General features: G+C 43.9%; 2 protein-coding genes across 2 annotated transcripts in view; one reads left to right on the forward strand and one right to left on the reverse strand.

The window, feature by feature from the left end:
• Positions 1 to 20,285, reverse strand: part of DCST2 (DC-STAMP domain containing 2) — a 28,277-nt gene that overhangs the window by 3,700 nt on the left and 4,292 nt on the right. Inside the window, exons 4-14 of the mRNA XM_089483605.1 lie at positions 18,914 to 19,015; positions 17,487 to 17,681; positions 16,688 to 16,753; positions 14,579 to 14,792; positions 13,878 to 14,035; positions 12,576 to 12,740; positions 10,595 to 10,762; positions 8,951 to 9,051; positions 7,503 to 7,633; positions 4,537 to 4,664; positions 2,017 to 2,110 (exon numbers count right to left, since the gene is read on the reverse strand). Of these exons, the coding sequence (XP_089339731.1) occupies positions 2,017 to 2,110; positions 4,537 to 4,664; positions 7,503 to 7,633; positions 8,951 to 9,051; positions 10,595 to 10,762; positions 12,576 to 12,740; positions 13,878 to 14,035; positions 14,579 to 14,792; positions 16,688 to 16,753; positions 17,487 to 17,681; positions 18,914 to 19,015 (1,522 nt within the window). The remainder of the gene's footprint in view (positions 1 to 2,016; positions 2,111 to 4,536; positions 4,665 to 7,502; positions 7,634 to 8,950; positions 9,052 to 10,594; positions 10,763 to 12,575; positions 12,741 to 13,877; positions 14,036 to 14,578; positions 14,793 to 16,687; positions 16,754 to 17,486; positions 17,682 to 18,913; positions 19,016 to 20,285) is intronic.
• The window catches only part of DCST1 (DC-STAMP domain containing 1), a 44,075-nt gene continuing 33,331 nt past the window's right edge, over positions 9,542 to 20,285 (forward strand). Inside the window, exons 1-3 of the mRNA XM_089483225.1 lie at positions 9,542 to 9,630; positions 12,601 to 12,787; positions 15,437 to 15,499. The gene's annotated coding sequence lies outside the window, so the exon portion shown is untranslated. The remainder of the gene's footprint in view (positions 9,631 to 12,600; positions 12,788 to 15,436; positions 15,500 to 20,285) is intronic.

Below are 20,285 nucleotides of genomic sequence, written 5' to 3' on the forward strand. Positions count from 1 at the left end.
GCCTAGAATTGCATTGGCCTTGTTAGCTGCCGCATCGCACTGTTGACTCATGTTCTCTCTACTCTCTACTACCTACCCATTCCTTTTCCCTTTCTATGGGCATGTGACACCACACCATCTCCAAATGAAATCAGGGCCATATGAATTTAGGCTCTGCACCTTCTTTCAGCTTCAAAAGATTCATTCCCACTTACCAGAAAATCAGTTTCCTGAATCGATTCCTGAAACTAGTTCTGAAAAAAAAACGTAGTTCCCACTATGTTTGCGCCGGTTTCAGGAATCGGTTCAGGAATTGGCTGGCAGGGAGCAGCTTGATGGCCCGGCCCATCTCTGGTCTCTCTTGGCCCCAAAATTGCCGGCCCAGCCTCCTTACCAACTTCTTGGCCCTTGTGGTCTCTTCCAATTCTATGATCCTGTGATTCTAAGATTCTTTGGCGACTGACTGCATACCCTGCGCCTTTTTAAAAATTTCCTGTGGCCAGGGAGGCTGGAAGGAGGTTGCAGAGAAGCCGGGGGAAAGCCGGGAAGGAGGTCGCAAGGCTTCCGGCTTCTCTGTGACCTCCTTTCTGCCTCCCTAGCTATGGGAAATTTTTTAAAAGGCCACAGGGAAGCTGGTCAGCGGCCAAAGAAGCTGGTAAGGATGCCGGGCCGGGGATGTTGGGGCAAGGAGAGGCCATGCCATGCCAGCTGCCCAACAATTCAGCCCAACAAAACATGCCATTTCACCAGCGTCTTTTGATGCAGGTTAAATGGGCAAAAAAGGGCAAAAAGCATGGCCCCCCCTTTCTGAATCAATTTCTGAAATCGGATTCAGTGGGAACCATGCCCGTTTAATGCAGATCCCGATCTCGATTTAAACGTAGTGGGAACAAGGCCATTATTTATTTATTTTATTTTTATCCCACCTTTCTTCCAAGTTGGGACCCAAGGCAGCTCTTAACACACACAAACACACACACAAGATTTTTCTTGTCAGACTGAGCTGTCCTTCAGCGTTCTGTCACTGAGCAATCAAGATGCATGGAGACATTCCATACTCTGCCGCTGCTCAGCCCGACACAGAGGTAAACAGATAAAGGCATGCACCAATGGATAGTATGTTCTCTTCCACGCAACATCTCCTTCATAGATGCAAAGAACAAGAGTCAGGTTTTAACACCTCCTCTCTCATAAGCAAAGCTGTTGCTGCCGACTCTGGAAGGTACCTCCTTATGCTCATGTACACAGAGAACAGCTTTCAGTCTGCTGTGTATATTTACTCTATCAAAACCTGTCCCACTTTAAAAGCCTTGCGTGCATTCCATGGTGCCAGAGGCCAGTTCTAAAGTATCATGGCTCCATATTGAATCATAGCGCTGGAAGAAATCACAAGGGCCATATAGTTCAATCTGCTGCCATGGAGGAAACACAACTAAAGCACTAAAGTGAGAAAACCTCTGAGGTAGTCTATTCCACTGTCAAATGGCTCTTACAGTCAGGACGTTCTTCCTAATGTTTAGGTGGAATCTCATTTCTTGTAATTTGAATCCATTGGATCATAGAATCATACAGTTGGAAGAGACCACAAGGGCCATCCAGTCCAACCCCTGCCATGCAGGAACTCACAATCAAAGCACCCTCCCACCCCAAGGGATGGCCATCCAGCCTCTGTTTAAAGACATCTGGTGAAGGAGACTTCACCACTCTCTGATGCAGCATTTTCCACTATTGAATAGCTCTTACTGTCAGGAAGTTTTTCCTAATGTTGAGGTGGAATCTCGTTTCCTGGAGTTTGCATTCATTGCTCTCTGGAGCAGCAGAAAACAAGCTTGCTCCATCTTCAATATGACATCCTTTCAAATATTTAAACAAGGCTATAATGTCACCACTTAACCTTCTCTTCTCCAGGCTGAACATGCCCAACTCCCTACATCTCTCCTCATAGAGCCTGGTTTCCAGACCCTTCTCTATTTTGGTCACCCTCCTTTGGACAGGCAAATTATGAACAACAAAAGCGCTTATAATGCATACACTTACATTTCTTCATCCATATCTCCCTGGTAGGTGAGGGGAGCCATGCAGATGGAACACATGTTGTTCAAGAGCTTATAGCAGTCAGGGCAGTAGATACCTAGGAAGGTGGGAGAAAAGTACCTGATGATAGAATCAGAATCATAGAGTTGGAAGAGACCTCAAAGACCATCCATTCTGCCATGCAGGAACTCACAATCAAAGCACCCCTGACCGATGGCCATCCAACCTCTATTTAAAAACCTCCAAAGAAGAAGACTCCACCACTCTCTGAGGGAGTGTGTTCCACTGTCAGACAGCCCTTACTGTCAGGAGGTTCCTCCTAATGTGGGATCTCTTTTCCTGGAGCTTGCATCCATTGTTCTGTGTCCTATTCTCTGTAGCAGCAGAAAACATGCTTGCTCCCTCCTTAATATGACATCCCTTCAAATATTTAAACAGGACTATGATATCACCTGTTAATCGTCTCTTCTGGCATCTAATTCCCAGAGGAGGAGATATTACTGACAAGACCACATTTCCTTGTTAGCTCAGCAACTCTAAATGGTCCATAAGTGGACATCTTTGCAATTCCTTCTCTAAAGAAAGCCTGAGTTTGTAAAATTTACTTTTCTTACTGCACAATAAAGTGATATCAGAAATGCATCATCGCTGAAATCCCGAAAGTAAAAAGATGTGCATTCTTTGTGACTACTTTAACAGCGGGTTTTGTGCGACGTCATGTGAAATTGTTCCACGTAATTACATAATTTTGGGGGATATTCATGGGATAAACTCCCACCATGTGATAAACTCATAAGGGTACCATCCAGATAACAGCGCCATCACCATCTACACTTCCATTTGCTCCAATTGTCCCAAGTTGGAATGGACAGCTCATCCTACTTTAGCCATGCCTACTCTGTCACCCCACTTTTTCAGCTGCTTTTAAAATGGCCCGGTTTCTCTCTTATACTTACACTGCCCCCCTCCACTTTAGCATAAGCTTACTTTAGTGGCTGCAAACTAAATTCAAAACTCAAAAGTATTTTATTCTCAATTAACTAAGCAGGGAGAGTCTTGCCCTTCCCAGTAGACTCAGGCAAAAGTAAACTGCTGTGCCCTCTCCTTAGTTGTGCATCCTTCCTCATTAATAACTCTTGCCATCTTAGCCACCTTCTGATGTTGCTTGGCCAGGTGTGTCCTTGTTTTCATCTGTAAAATATTTGAGGGTATGAAATTCAAATGTTCAGACCCATATTGAGGAGGGAGCAAGCTTGTTTTCTGCTGCTCCAGAGACTAAGACCTGGAGCAATGGATGTGAGCTCTAGGAAAAGAGATTCCAGTTCAACATTAGGAGGAACTTCCTGACAGTAAGGGCTGTTTGAAAGTGGAACACACTTCCTCAGAGGATGGTGGAGCTTCTTTCTTTGGATGTCTTCAAGCAGAGGCTGGATTGCCATCTGTCGGGGGTTATTTGATTGAGAGTTCCTGCATGACAGAAGGGGGGTTGGACTGGATGGCCCCTGGGGTCTCTTCCAACTCTATGATTCTATGACTGTGAGTGCCATTGTATTTGTATCCAAAATGTCACCCTCCATCCACCAGAGAACGAGGTGAGTTACAATGGAGCATCAGCTACCTGCCTTTTTGTGTGTGAGATTCAGATGAGCACCAACTTTGGACAACTAGCTGTGTGATTCTCCCATTTCCCTCAAAGAAGATGCAACCTTCTCCCTTTGTAGGTAGACAGGGCCCCAACCTGTGCCTCCAAACGACCTGTGCCCTGTCCCAGTGGCATCCCTAGGGTTGGTGTCACCTGCTGTGGTAACTCATGGTGTCACCCCCTTTACTGATCTTCTCCCAGACCACACTATACAGAATCCTTAGTAATATTTTTGTATTAATGTTATTCAGAAATCGTAATTCCCATACACCACTGAATGTTAGTTGTGACATAAACAATAAGCACAATTAAAATTCTACTTTTTATTACAGTGCATCCTTGCTATCTGCTGGAGTTTGGTTCCAGGATCCCCCGTGGATAACAAAATCGGTGGATGCTCAAGTCCCATTAAATATAATTGCATAATAAAACCATGTCCCTTATATAAAAGGAAAACACAAGATTTTCTATTTGGAATTTATACTTTTTAAAAAATATTTTCAATCCGTGGATGCTTGACTCCGTGGATAAAAAATCCATAGGGCCAACAGTACAATATCATACGCACAGCCTAAATGTATTTACAAAGTGATATTTCCATGTGCTTAAAGTGAAACTTTGGTAAAATTTGAATATTTTTTTAAATTTGAAATATTAATTTAAATAAAACTAGGGCCCATACTTTCTCCTTCTCCTGACCCTTGCACCACTCACATAATCTGTTCTGCATTTTAAAGGAACACAGGTGAATGTCATAGTCTGTTTCTGCCCAAAGACAAGTGTATGAGGAGCAGTGATGTGTCACACATTCTTAGGTTGTCACCACATCCCCTCTGCCCCCCCCCCCCAAGTGAAGCCAGTGCCCTGTCCTATTTTCCCACCTCGGCATGCTGGCGTGATGCACCTAACAAACTCCTGGCTGGCCTTCCCCTCCTGGATTTTCCCACAGCCCATGCAGTACGACTCATGCACGCCCAGCTTCTTCACCAACCATGTGCAAAACGGGAATCTGCAAAGGAAACACAGAGAGAAATTACCCCAGGCCAGCATTAGTGGGTGCCTCTGTGAGCGGCAAATACCACTTTCTGAGATGGTCAGTTTAAACAATTTGAAAGTCTATTTTTCTAACACTCATGGCAAGGGTGGGGAGCCTTAGGCCCTGCTGTGTTTGAACATGGCCCTGGTGAGATGCCAGTTTGGGATGCATGGACAAGCCCTCTTTAAGTGGTTTCTTAGCTTTTGTGCAGGGATTTTTCCTCTTCCAAAAAGTTTAATCACAGAGTTGGAAGAAACCCCAAGGGACATCCAGTCCATCCCCACTTTGCCATGCAGGAACTCTTAATCAAAGCACCCTGACAGATGGCCTTCCAGCCTCTGTTTAAAGACCTCCAAAGAAGGAGACTCCACCAGTCTCCAAAGGAGTGTATTTCACTCATGAACAGCCCTTACTCTCAGAAAGTTCTTCCTATGCTTTCGTTACTGGCAGGAAGAACTTCATGCTAAAATATGGTGACATTTTGGCCAGCGGGATGTCTATGCCATGTTGCCTTTATAAAAAATAATAATAAAACTTGTATTTCTATCTCGCTTTTTGTTGTATATAACCACATATACAAAATATCCCCCCTTAAAAGACAATTAAACAAAATAGAATTTAAAATTACATAACAATTAAAACCAATAAAAGTGGCAGAGTCATAATATAATGTGGGAGGGGGCAATCACCACATGGCCGAGTAGTTTATTCTGGAAAGGCCTGCCGGAAGAGGTCTGTCTTGATAGCTTTCTTGAAGCTGTCTAAGTCGGTCATTTGACGGATCTTGTCCGGCAGACCATTCCATAGACTGGGAGCGGTTGCAGAAAAGTCCCTCTGGGAAATTGTACAGTCTAGTTTTTATAGGTTGCAATAAATTCTTCCCTGAGAGTACGGGGCGGATTATATGGAAGTAGGCGATCCCTTAGACAGGTTGGGCCCAAGCCATGTAGGGCTTTAAAGGTAATAACCAACACCTTGTACTGTGCTTGAAAACTAATAAGCAGCCAGTGGAGTGACTTTAATATTGGTGTTATATGGTCACTAGATGTTCCAGTGATCAACCTGGCCACCATATTCTGTACCAATTGAAATTTTCAGACTAGGCACAAGGGTAGCCCCATGTAGAGCGCATTGCAAAAGTAAAGTCTTGAGGTTACCAGTGCATGTACTACAGTTTTGAGGTCATCCAATTCCAGGAAAGGGTGCAGCTGGCATATCAGCCAAAGCTAATAGCAGGTGCTCTTGACCGTCGCATTCACCTGATTTCTCATCTGAAGCGATGGATCAAGAAGCACCCTCAGACTGTGAACACAGTCCTTTGAGGAGAGTGTGATCCCCTCTACGACTGGAGGTTGCAGCCCAATACCTGGTTTAGGAGCCTCTGTTTTGTCTGGATTCAGCTTGAGTTTGTTTTCCCTCATCCAGTTCATTACTGCCTCAAGACACTGATTGAGGGGAGAAATGCCATCTGTCGTTGTTGCTGATGTCCCAGACATGGAGAAATATATTTGGGTGTCGTCAGCGTACTGATAACACCCGCCCCATGTCTATGGATGATTTCTCCCAGCGGCTTCATATAAATGATAAATAGCATTGGGGACAGGATGGCACCCTGAGGGATGCCACAATTAAGCTCGGTTGTTGAGGAGCAACTGTCCCCGAGCATCACCTGCTGGAACCTGCCCGAGAGGAAGGAACCGAACCACTGCAATGCAATACCTCCAATTCCTAACTCTCTCAAGCATTCCAAGAGGATGTTGTGATCTATTCTGTCAAATGCCGCTGTGTCAGCTCAGATAGGGAGTCTGTTAAGCAACAGGTTAGACGGTATACTAACAGAATCCCTATACTGTACTATCCCTAGTCTTCAGTCCTCATCACGTGACTTGTCTGGAATCGAACTGACTCCGCTTCCCCCTCGATTCGGAAGGGCAACGGAAAGGCAACCAGGTGTGGTAAAGTCATGTTTTAACGTGAAATCGCATTGCTAGACAGGAGTGACTCCAGATCTTGTGTGAAAAACCATCACGTTTCACGTTATTAGAACAGGAGTGACTGCGGATCTGAGCTGCAAACCCCCCACGTGTGATAAGGCTCTTTGAAAGCTTGCAACATGTAATTGTGCGTTTTGGTCGACCTTATAAAGATATAATTCTTTGGATATTATTGAATCTGGAGTTCAGGGTTTGATTCCCCGTTTGGCCATGGACATGGGTGAACTACACACTCTCAGCCCCTGAAAACCCTGTGATAGTTGTCCTAGGGTCGCCATAAGTCCAAAATGACTTGACGGCACACAAGAACAAGAGCTACCAGAGTTCATCAACAACATTCAAACAACTGCACCATGGTTGTTTTCAGTGGGGAGGCAGAATACCTATTTGGGGGAGCCTCATTTTGCCCTTCCCACATAGCTCCATCCAAGCTGATCTGTCAAGTTCATGAGCTCAGGTTACTTTATTTCTTAGTACCATGGGCCCTTGGTATCCACTGAGGTTTAGTTCCAGGATCCTTTATGGATACCAAAATCCGTGGATGCTCAAGTGCCATTACATGCAATGGCATAATAAAATGATGTCCCTTATATAAAATGGCAAAATCAAGATTTGCTTTTTGGAATTTATATTTATATATCTAGAACACTTTCAATCTGTGGATGCTTGAATCCACAGATAAAAAATCTGTGGATATGGAGGGCCAGCTGTATATACTTTTGACACCAGGTTCTGAGTGCAGGATATTTAAGGTTCTAGGAAAATTGCACACACAGAGTAGATCCTGTATGCATGAGATCCAGCCACTCCAACTTACTTTGCTGCAAAGATGAGGAATATATTCCTATGACCCCCATCTGCCGACCGCTCCCTTACAGCCTTAAGTATGGCTTGTGACAAGCTTGTCCTTCGAGTCAGGATGGTGTTGTAGAGGTAGGACACCCGCTCCTAGAAAGGGAGGAAAACCAGGGTGAGCAAATGGATGAAGTTGCCCAGAGGATTAAGCAGTATGAGGACAAGATACAAAAAGGTAACTGAGAGGGTCCATGATTTGGAGACACCCTTCTCCTTCTGGCCATGTGGCACTGGGATAAAAGCATTCCAAAGTCCAGGAGATAAATTCTGAATTCTGTTAGCAATACAAAAAGGTACTTCTTTGGAGATCCAAGATGCCTCCATCCTTTGTGGGGTCACAGCCCCCTTTGTTAGGCAGAGAACATTGAAGCTCTCAAGGGAAGCCTCCATGCTTTTACATTAGGAAAATTTTGGGTGCTGTTTTGGTAAAACATGCCAAACGTACTTCCACTTTTTTTAAAAAAAGATGTTATTGTACTTTGCTATATGGTCAACTATGTGGTCAATACGGATACCCCTGAATATGTTTCCTGGATGTGAAAATACTACATTTTAACCACTACAGGAGAATCCTAAAGAGGGAGCCAATGAGAACCAATGGACTGGGACTTTATTGTTTGAGGTTTTGACTGCCAACAAATCTAAAACATTTTTTTTAAACTGTGAGTATGTTTGGCATGTTTTGCCAAATATTTTCCTTATGCAACAGCATGGAGGCTTTTCTTGTGATTCAATGTTCTTTGCTTAACAAAGGGGTGTCTGATTTTGGATGTTATTGTACCTATATTATTGGGACCTTTGTTGTTGCTATGTGACTTTAAATTGTTTCCGAGCTATGGCAACACTAAGACAACCCTATCATGGGGTTTTCTTAGCAAGATTTGTGCAGAGGGGCTTTGCCTTCCTCTGAGGCTGAGAGAATATGACTTGCTCAAGGTCACCCTGTGGATTTCCACGGCGCAGTGGGGATTTGAACCTTGTTCTCCAGAGTCGAAGCCCAATGCTCAAACCATTACACCACAATGTACCCTTAATGTAATGCAGAATGTCATGTGGCAGCATGGTCCTGAATGGGCAAAGAAGAGCCATTAGCTTTGCCCAAGACCTGATACTGATGGGGATGAAAACGCAGCTGATAGGACTAGTTGGTTGTTATGAATCAACTAGAGCTGGCCACATTTCTGGGTTTTCCTTAGGGAAGCGCGCCAATGCAGACTGACATTATGAATGTCTTCACTTCCAAATCTACTGCTTAAGCCAGTGAGACAAGTTACTCACCGCTGAAAAAGAGAAAAGAGACAAATGATCAGCCTAGGCCAGGTCATTTGTTTTTCTGGACTAGGAGTAACATCTTCTGTCTGGAGAGAAGAAGTGAGTGTTCTTTTGTGGGTGTGCATTAATGTCACTTACCCGCTCCCGGGACGGATAGTACCAGGCACATACAACGCGTTGTATGCGCTGTATGTAGACGCCAAACATTGCAATGAATATACAACTGCCATACATGATACCTAGTGGAAGAGAAGAAGGTGCAACAGTCACAAGAGATGGATCAACCTAGGAGGAAAAGAAGGCTCAAAAGGATGCAGTAGACTTGTTATTTGTTGTTCCAGAGGGCAAAATTAGGACCCAAGAGATGGAATCAGAAAGATACAAATTTCAAGTTAATGGACTCCTGTAGAACAGGGAAAATGGGTATTTCTGGCTGTAGTTTTGTTTTGAATTTTGAATTTTTAAAATACCAATACAATGTTTGTGTCATCCTGGGCTGCATCCACACTGGAGAGATAACCTGGTTTTTAAAATACCAATACAATGTTTGTGTCATCCTGGGCTGCATCCACACTGGAGAGATAACCCGGTTTGGCACCGCTTTAACTGCCCTGGCTCAAGGCTATGGAATTCTGGGAGTTAGAGTTTGTTGTGGGGCCCAGAGCAGAGCTACTTTGCTACTCCAACTGCAGCCTCCAGAGGCCACTGCAAAACACACATGCAAGCTGAGCATCATCCATGCTAGAAAGACAAAGCTGTGCAAACATCTTTGCCTCCTTTGGTTAATGTCCCTTGCTGAAGGCTTTAATCTTGAATAGGTAATGGAGCAGGACAAGGTTTGAATGAAAGACAAAGCTGGATGAAGGTCCCTATCCTCTCTTACCTTTCAGAGTCTACATTTCAGCTGCAGCCTTTTCCTGCCAACAGAGCCCCTGTCTCTCTGATGGAAAGCAGTGGGGATATAGAGGAGTGCCCAGCTCTTTTCCTCAACCCCCCTCACTTTCTACTAGCAAAGCAATAGCTGTGTTGGGAGGAGATGGCTGCAACTCAAAAGTTGCAGTGTTTTGCAGGTAAGAGAGGACAGGTAACAATGTTCTTAGTTTTTTGTGGGTTTTTTGAGCTGTGTGGCCATGTTCTAGAAGAGTTCATTCTTGACCTTTTGCCAGCAGCTGTGGCTGGCATCTTCAGAGAATGCTGGCATGGAAGAGAGTGGGGTGTGTAATGTGATCCTACTCCGAGGATGCAAGCAAACACCCAGTGTCATCAGCAACTATTCGCATAGTCTTGAGCCATCACCAGGCCCCTTTCTTTTGTGGGATAAAAGCCACCATTTACATTGATTCCAACAGCAATTTGGGACTTGTGTTGTGCTATCTTGCCCTCACTACTACTGTTCCCCACCCACCTGGGTGACATTCTGGCCTCATTTGCACAGTGAAGCCAGTAAGGATTCTCAACCTGACTTTTGCCTAGATAGGGAAACTTGGGGCCCGAAGAGACAGGCCAAAATAAAGCTGCTTCAGGTCACTATGGAGGTTTGCTGTTTAAATGCTGCATGCGTCCTAAAGAGGCCAGAAGCCTCGGTAAAACTATGCTCCAGTCCTAAGAACTGGAGCACAGCTTTGGCACAGCTTCTGGCCTCTTAAGATGTGTGTGTCATTTAAACAGCATACCTCCAAAGTAACCCGAAGCAGTTTTATTTTGGCCTCTCTGTTCAGGCCCTTAATATGTTTGTGGGTTTTTTTAATGTGTGTCTGCAAACTATTTCCCAAATTCAGTTACCTATCACTATGTAGCCATTGTAATCTGGCTCTGCTGGGCGCAAGTGGCATTTCTGGGAAAGCACACTGATGTTCCCTTGCTGCAGCACCCCAAACGCCGAGACCATGTCGCGATACATCTCTCCTGCATAGCCAGTCCCATTCACGCTGACGCTCATTGTCATTGGAGCTAGAATTCAAAGATATTGCTGTTTTAGTCTAGAATCAGTATGTAGAGAGATCTTGAAAATTGGTAGCATGAGCTTTTGTAGATTTCAATCCTATTCCTCAGATGCATTAATGTATCTCACTGTTTTCTAAGCAGCCTGCTTTTAAAACTATTTTGAAAGATGCATTTTGACAATTTTAAAGTGGCATTTATTTATTTATTTATTTATTTGTTTATGGGATTTATATCCCACCTTTCTCCCAAAATAGGATTCAAGGTAGGATACAGTTATTAATTTAACATTTTACAAATGCTTTTATTGATTGTGCATTGCCTTAGAGGTCCTGATGAGTCCCAGAGCGATAGGTAGATAAATAAATAAATAGATTTTCATCAGCCTTTACTACTACTAATAAATAAATATTTATTTATATCCCATCTCTTCCCTTTTGGAGAGCGAGGCAGGTAACAACAGAAGTTAATACAATACAAAATAATAAAACAAATCAAACGCAACCCCCCGACTCCCCCCAACCCTCACCCTCTCTCCCTGAATAAAATTATCACAATAAAATTATATATAAATACAGATCACAATAACAAATTGAAATCAATTAACACATAGCGACAGCGGTGAGATTTAATCAGAGGATCAGACTTGTTCTAGTTTGGACAAAGGTCAGTCTGGGAAGGCCTGCTGGAAAAGAATTGTTTTTATTGCCATTTTGAAAGCCTCAAGGGAGGTTATTTGGTGAGTCTCTTCCGGCAGGTCATTCCAGATTTTTTGGAGTGGCAATGGAGAAGGTCCTCTGGAAAGTCATCATCAGTCTGGTTATCCTCGACTGCAGTAAGCAGGGACGTAGCCAAGGGGGGGGGGGTTCTTGGGGTCCGGACCCCCCCTTCCATTAGAAAAATGAATAGTGTGTGCTGCTGCGCCACCGCACCCAAGCCCCATTATAATGGTGGCACTTAGTCTGGAACCCCCCCCCCTTCCTAAAATCCTAGCTACGTCCCTGCAGTAAGTTCTTCCCAGAAGACCTGAGTGTGCGGGAAGGATTATATGGGAAGGAGCCGTTCCTTCAAGTAAGCTGGACCCAAGCCATGTAGTGCTTTACAGGTAATAAACAATACCTTGTACTGTGCCCGGAAGCTAATAGACAGCCAATGTAGTGACTTTAAGATAGGTGTAATTCGGTCGAACCTAGATTTTCCTGTGACCAGTCTGGCTGCCATGTTTTATACCAGTTGAAGCTTTTGAGTGTGGCACAAGGGTTGCCCCATGTAGACTGCATTGCAGAAATCGAGATGAGAGGTTACCAGCACATGTACAGCCATTTCTAGGCCCTAGGGGTGCAACTGGCGTATCAGCCAAAGCTGATAACAGGCACTCCTGGCTGTTGCATCTATCTGATAGTTGAAGTGACTAATCCAGGAGCACCCCCAAGCTGTGAACACAGTCCTTTAGGGGAAATGTGACCCCGTCCAGGACTGGTGAACGTAACTCCGTACCCCGGTTAGGGCTACCTATCACGAGTACCTCCGTTTTGTTTGGATTCAGCTTAAGTCTATTTTCCCTCATCCGATCCAATCCTGACCTCAGGCAGTCATTCAGAGGAGAGATGCCCTCCTTGGTCACTGAAACTGTGAGATACTAAAATTTGCAACTCCGAATGTGGGTGAAAGCAAAACTGGCACATTTGCCGAAACGGTTCTGAAAATTCTAGGAAGCCAAGTCCTAAAAGGCAGCAGAGTGTCGGCCTCTGAGGCCCAGTGTGCTGAATGATGGGACAACCTGTGCACAGTACATCTCCTTTTCCCTCTTCCTCCTTCTTACCTCTTGCGACGATTTCTCCCTGCAGCTGATACCGTACCAAGTCAAAGAGCCAGAAGATGGAGTAGTCAGCAGCAATGAGCAGGATGACCATGATCACTTGGCGAAAGACGGAGGCGAGAGACAGGGCATAGCGAAGTTGGTGTTTATGTGGCAAGACGAGAGAGGCTGCATGAGAAGACACTTCGGTATGCTTAAGTGCATATACATGTGTGGTATGTTTTAACATTATGGATATGTTAACTGCTAGATTAAAAAGACAAAATGTACATAAAGAACTGGGCTCCAATACTACTGTACTGTGAGAAGGTAAACTTAAATTTGCCGAGACACTAATTGTGTGAAGATCAAAATAAATTCAGCTAGACTTTAAATGCACAAAAGAATCGTTAAAAAAAAAACACATTACTTTTGAATGGAAGAAAATAAGATTTAAATGATAATGGTTTATACAAACTGGACAAACATGGGAAGTCAATTGTAAATATGTAGATTTGGAAAACAAAATTTGATGATTATTTTGTAAGTTATTATTTTGTATATTACTCATTGCAAAAAAAAAAAAGAAATGGGACAAACAGAAAGATCTGCTTGCCTTTGCAAAGGCTGGTCATAAGGCTTTGGGGAGGAGGTCTCTAGAGATTCATTGGCATTTGTATTCTATTTGCAAACATTCAGTTTGTACACTATAGACAGGACTTTCCCAGGAGTGGCCCCTGTACTGCTCTATCTACCCAAGAAAGAGAAGGTTAGTTCCATCACTTGGTGTGGTTTTTTAAAGGGCTCACAATGTCTTTGTTTTATCTTTCTTTAATTCAAGTTTTTTTCCTATTCATGTGCCTTTTGTTTCCAGCTCATTGTTTTTCAAATGATCTTACAATCTGATAAACACGTTCTACTCATAAATGGTACATTTTATTTTGGGAAGAACTGCATGAATGAGAAATCACATAGCCATTGGAGTTTATCACACTGGAGCAAATTTCGGCATTAAAGAGAGATTGAAGCACATTTAAAGCATTCAGAAAATATAGCGAAAATGGCGAGTAATTGCACGAATGATTATCACATGTATTTGCGCAAATAAAGTGATATCGGAAATGCATTGTTGCTGAAATCCTGAAAGTACAAAGATGGGTCTAAATGTTTCTTTGTGACCACTTTAATGGCGGGTTTTGTGCAATGTCGTGTGAAATCGTTTCGTGTAATTACGCGATTTTTCCGGGATATTCACTGGATAAACTCCGGATCTCCTTCGTGTGATAAACTCTATATAATCACCAGTCAATAGCCAGGCGGTCTTACTTGGGCGGATGTATCTGGTGCTCTCCTTTGCAGTCAAAGGCAGGACGGTTGGCCTCTTGTTCTTCCTCCGTAGTGTGTCCATTTCAATGAATGGCCTGGTGATGTAAATATTGTCAAAACTGTCCTCGTGTAAGTAACGCCGCCGGTACAGCAAAGCCCTGTTGGAAATATCCACATTTCCGTCCCATACAAAAATTCTCATGTTTGGATAATACAGTGTATTTAGCCAAGTCTCTTCCACAACGCCTGGTGTTATATATTGCTAAAGATAGTCACTTCTCTCCAGGATGAAAAAGAGCTTCGGCCAGTCAACCAGTTCCAAATCCATGTAACAGTTACCTTGTCTAGCCCACATTTCACAAGCTTATTTGCAAGAATGTCATGGGAAACCTTGTCAAAGGCCTTACTGAAATCAAGATATATATCCACAGCATTCCCTTCATCTACCAAGCTGGTCATTTTATCAAAGAAAGAGATCAGATTCGTCTGGCATGACTTCTTTCCCTGAAACCCTTGTTGACTTTTTGTGATCATGGCATTGCTTTCTAGATTTTCACACACTCTCTGTTTAATGATCTGCTCCAGAATCTTTCCTGGTATTGATACCAGCCAACTCAAATGGTTTTTACATCCTAAGATGTCTAGGGCTGATGGGAATTGTAATCCAGCACATCCAGAGGGCTGCCTCCTCTAGGACTTACTTGATGTAGATGAAAAGAATGATCAAGGTGGACATGTAGCCGAAAAGTCCTATGGCTTCCTTTGCTGGCTGCAGACGTGTTGAGACGTCCTCCATGATGTCAAAGGCGACCTGGGACAGGCTCTTACTCGCATTGACCGTCACATCATAATTGTGTATAGTGGTGATGTTGAACTCAAACTCCCCTCGCACACGATTCAGCACGGCAACAATGGCTGTGGATGGGCACGGAAGAGCATGAGAATTAAGAAGGCTTTGTAACACATACATGAACTTATGCATTGTCTCAAAGTCACCACCTTTGGCTTTCACTGCTATAACCCACTTCATTGCAAAATCTTTAAAAATAGATAAAACACACAGAGGAGGAGGAGCAACGAGAGGGGACCTAACATTGAATATTAGCCATGGCCAGGGGTATATACATTTGTAGTGCAGTGCCCATGGTCAACATCCTTTTTCTGGACCTAGAAGTATAATGGAAGCCACTGTCCTCTTGCCAGATTTGATATCAGTTTCAACCACTGATCCGGTGGATTCCTGGACAGGTGTGGGCCCAATTTACAACATTCACAATTCTTCTCCGTAAATAAATAAATAAATAAAAGTAATTATTTTATATTACACAAGGGAAGAAAGTACTGTATTATATACTCAGGTATAAGTCTAGAAATTTTAGTCAAAAATTTGACTCAAGAAACCTGGGTCAACTTATCCATGGGACAATGTAAGTACTGTATGTTAACTCTTATCAAGAAAGGAATCATCCCCTTCTGTGAGTAGAGTGGCAAAAGGTGAGAGCATAGTTCATATTGGAAGAACCTAGAAGAAGCACCAACCCCCTCTACTTTCTCCACAGTGGCACCACTTCTGGCTGGAAAATGGTGATGGTAGTTTCCTCCTTATCCACCCAGTCTTTAAGGTAAGCAGAAACATTTATGCCTGCTGGGATTTTTGGCATCATTTTCCTTGACTTCATCCTTTACATCCTTTATATGAGCTCAGTAGAGTCACTGGAGGGGGGGTGCGTATCGTACTGGATTTATCCCAGACGGGTGACACCCAAGAAGGGGGGTGACACCAGGCTGGTTCTCTGGCACCGTGTAGGGATTTTTCAGGCTGCCCAGACCCTGTGTGGAGGCATCCCGGGCACTGTGGCTGCTCCCTGGGGGTGCATGGGGTATTTCCAGCCATGTGTGCATGTTCTTGCGTGTGCCAGAAGTCATGTGCCAGACGTCCTGCCCCCATAAGACCTGCCACTCCCATAAGTGATCGCACTGGGTGACACCAACCCTAAGGATGCCACTGGATGGCCTTAAGTTTTACCCTTATCCATGTGTCATACCAAAATACATAATGTTTGGCCCCAAAACCTGCCCTTGACTTATATGTGAGGTTGACTTATAGTCGAGTATATACGGTAACAGTAGTCTTGGTACTGCTGTAAGGAAGGAGTTTCCTTTCCAAGCTGAGAAGTGAGACCTCTTGGGGCAGTCATTATCAGTGCATCTGGACCGATCAATCAGGGAGGGCCTGCCGGAAGAGATCCAATCACTAATCTTGACGGCTTTAAAAAGGCCGTCAAGACGGATCTCTTCCGACAGGCCCTCCCTTATTGATCGGTCCAGATGCACTGGTATTGACTGCCCTAATGACTGCCCTAAGAAGTCTTGCTTCAGTTATGATTATTTTAAATGAGTTTAACTGTATTTTTAAACGTTGTGTATTTTTTAAATGTTTGCTTGTGTTGTAATTATGTGGATTTGTTTTATGGAAGGGGGATAATGGGATTTATCTTATTGTGTTATATGTTTTTATAATGTAAGCCACCTCGATCTTATTGAAGAGGCGGGATAGAAATAATAATAATAATAATAATAATAATAATAATAATAATTGTTATTACATTAATTAATGTGGCAGGGAGATTGGATCTTTCCAAAAAGACAGGCTTATTCTCTGATGCATATATTTCCCCATATAGCAGCCCAGGGCTTAGAACAGCTACTTTTGTTGGAGTAAACCTACAAGAATTCCCCAGTTTAATCAGTGGTCAAAAAAGTAACTGCCAAACTCAACAGAGATCTCAGATCGAACTCTCCATACTCACGATCAGCCACCTTCTCACGCAGAAACGGCATAATGTAGTTGGGAATGATGCAGAAGACGAGGAGGACTGTGGGAAAGAAAGAAGAGAGCCACTCCACAATGAGGCCTTTTGGGTGCCTACCAAATGCCCATTAATTCACTGGCTAGCCAGTAGTTATCATACTGCTGTGATGAAATCATCATAAACCACAAGTATGAAAAATGCACGGCCTGATGCTGTTCAAATTCAATTCCCAGCCCTGGTGGTACAGTGGTTAAATGCCACAATGTTGTGAGTTCGATTCCAGGGCTTCAAGGTTGACTCAGCCTTACATACTTTCATAGGTCAGTAAAATGAGTACCCAGCATATTGGGGGCAATTGGCTTACCACTTGGTACTGAGTTCACTAGTAAGTGGTATAGAACTATGCTATTGTTATTGCTATCATTTAAAAATCATCTGGATAAGCCTGCTGGAAGAGACTGGTCCTTAATGCTGTCTTAAATTCAGACAGCATATTCAGCTGTCAAATCTCTTCTGACAGGACATTCCATGGTCCAGTTGCAACAGAAGAAAATCTCCTCTGGCTGACAGTTGCCACCCTAGTCCTGGCTAACTGGAGTACATGTCCACCAGAGGACTTGAGTATATGGGGCGAATTGTATGGGAGGAAAAGATCACATAGATAACCTGGACCCAAACCACCTTAGGTCCCTTTTGACATGGCTCAGAAACTAATTGGGCACCCAATAGAGTGATTTTAATATTGGTGTGATACAATTACTAGCCAGGCTGAAGTGTGGTCAAGGGTGCCACTCACCGTTTGCCAGGCCGCACAGGTACTTGAACAACAGCACAATGTAACAGAGGTAGTACAAGATGGGGACAACGCGCTGGCATTCATCCTTGGCATTTTCAAAGATGTCGATGCACTTCCTGTAGGGGGTGCCCATTTCCTGGTTGCAGATTTCACCCAGGTGAAGCAGCCAGTACCAAACATTGCGCAGGCAGCGGGCTGCAAAGAAAGAGAGAGAGACAGCAGGAACTTGGATGAGTGACTGCTGGCCAGGCAGGCAGCAAGAAACATTGGAGTGTAGTGGAGTCTCCTGCCTTGGAGGTCTTCAAACAGAGGCTTGATGGCCACCTGTCGGGGATGATTTGATTGAGAGTTCCTGCATGGCAGGGGGTTGGACTGGCTGGCCCTTGGGTTCTCTTTCAGCTCTATGAATCTATGATTCTATGATACTATGATTTATAGTGCCTAAGTCAAACCTATCATGGGGATTTATTGGTAACTTTTTTTAGAGGGGGTTTGCAAGTGGCATCCTCTCAGGCTGAAAGAGTGTGACTTGCCCAAGGCCACCCAGTTTGCTTCCATGGCTGAGAAGGGATTTGAAACCTGGTCTCCAGTCATAGTCCAGCACTCAAACTACTACACCATGCTGGCTCTCAGACTATGGAGCTTATCGCTTGGCATTTAAAATTGGCTCCAGCCTCCTGAGATGGAGTTGAGGTGTGGGACAGAGGCGGGGTGTATTCCACACTAAATCACCACCGAATCGCCAGCTGCCATCAGCCCAAGTCCAAGACAGGTCCAAGCCATGCTCCGCCAGCACCTTTTAGAAGTCAGAAAGCTTTCCAACTTCTAAAAAGTGCTGACAGAGCATGGCGTGGACCTGGGATGATGGCGCTCAGAGATTTGGTGGCAATTTAGCGTGCAATAATCCCCACTTCCATCCCACATCCCAGCTGCAGCCTGGGAGGCTGGAGCCGATTTAAAATGCCTAGCAATAAACTCCTACATTGATACCCACTAACTTCCCTAGTTTGGCAGGGACAGTCCCAACTAATTCTCCATCCTCCCTCTTTCCAGCTGCTTTTGAAATGTCCCGGTTTCTCTGTCCAACTCCCACTTTCCCCCTTTGTCCACAGTTTAATTCAATAGCTGCAAACAGTTCAAAGCACAAAAGTAGTTTGTAAGCAATTAATTCAAAAGGGGAGAGAGGAGAGAAGGAGGAAGAATCTTGCCTTTCTCAGCACACTCAAGCAAAAGCAAACTGCGGCATCCTTTCCTCACTTATGTGTTCTTCCTTTATAACTTTTGCCATCTTGACCACACTCTGATGTTGCTTGGCCATGCATATCCCATTTTTCATGTGAGAAATGTTTGCGGACAGGACGGTGCATCCCTTTGGCCTTTCCCCCTTCTCCCTTCCTCTCTTTCCATTTTGCCCTCCTGGTACTCACCTACATGCTTCACAGAGTCCATGACAGACCGGAAGAGCTTTCGGACCCGATCCCCAACCACTTTGGCCTTCTGCGCAATATCCTTGATTTTCTGTAATGCATCTGGGCAGACAACATGGAGAGAGGCATGAAATAACACAGGACCGCATTTGCTAGTTGGGTAGCAACTTGTTTCTCAGCCAGCAAACCCAGGAGTCAGGAAACTATCAGTCAAGTGTATATATTTCTCAGTGTAAATAATAAAAACAAACTTAGAATAAATCAAGGCAGAAGGCAGAGAACAAAGACTTCATGTACTTTCTGACTGGCACCTGATCAAGATGGCACAGAATGAAACCCATCCTGCCATCTGTGATTTATGCATAGCTCACTATCACTTATATATATCTGCATGCCTCTTATGTTAAATATTCATTATACATATATACAAATCATGCGAAGGTGGACCCTTTGTGAACTGGTGTTTGTTTCCACATACAGTAGCATGTTTATATTTCTTGGTTGGTTGGATTGGTACTGATTTATTATAAGGGATTATCCATGCTACGCAATTGGAGCCGTCGGATGGCACTTTACCTGTCATGGCTGCATCCAGCACAATCCTGGGAGTTGTAGTTTGTTCAGGTATTTCTCTGCTTCTCACTGGCAAGACATTCCCTCTAATGTTCAATAGAAATTTAACCTCCTGTAACTTAAAACCATTAGACCTGGTCCTGTCCTCATGGGAAGCAGAGAACAAGCCTGCTGCGGCCTCTTCTCTGTGACTGTTCTTGACATATTTAAAGTGTGACTTCATGCCACTCCATCTACACTTCACCAAGCTGAACATGCCCAGCTCCTTCATCCTCTCCTCATAAGTTTTGTTCCTCATACCTCTTAACAAACTTCTTGTCCTTTTCTGAACTTGCTCCAACTTGTCCATATCCTTCTTAAAACAAAGTGCTCAGAACTGAAGGCAGTACTCCAGATGAGGCCTGATCAGTCTTTGCTGCAGCACCACACTGCTGGCTCATGTTCAATTTATGATTAACAAGCATCCCAAGATCCTTTTCACACATAGTATTGCTGATACAAGTATCCCCATCCTAGACCTGTGCATTTGGATTTTGTGGCATAATGTAGAACTTTGCATTTTGCTTGTTGCTTCAAGCATTTTATGACTTATAGTGAGCCTAAGGTGAACCTATCATAGGGTTTTCTTGGCAAGTTTCTTCACAGGAGGCTTGCCATTGCTGTCCTCTAAGGCTGAGAGAATGTGACTTGCCCAAGGTCACCCCGGTGGGTTCAGACCCTGGTCCTGCCCAGCACCCAAACTGTTACTGTCCACAAAACCACAAACCCCAGGATTCCTGAAGATGGAGACATGGCTATA

The sequence above is a fragment of the Sceloporus occidentalis genome, unplaced genomic scaffold (assembly GCF_023333645.1).
Source record: "Sceloporus occidentalis isolate IW3139 unplaced genomic scaffold, rSceOcc1.0.p SCAF_20, whole genome shotgun sequence".
Lineage (NCBI taxonomy): Eukaryota > Metazoa > Chordata > Lepidosauria > Squamata > Phrynosomatidae > Sceloporus > Sceloporus occidentalis.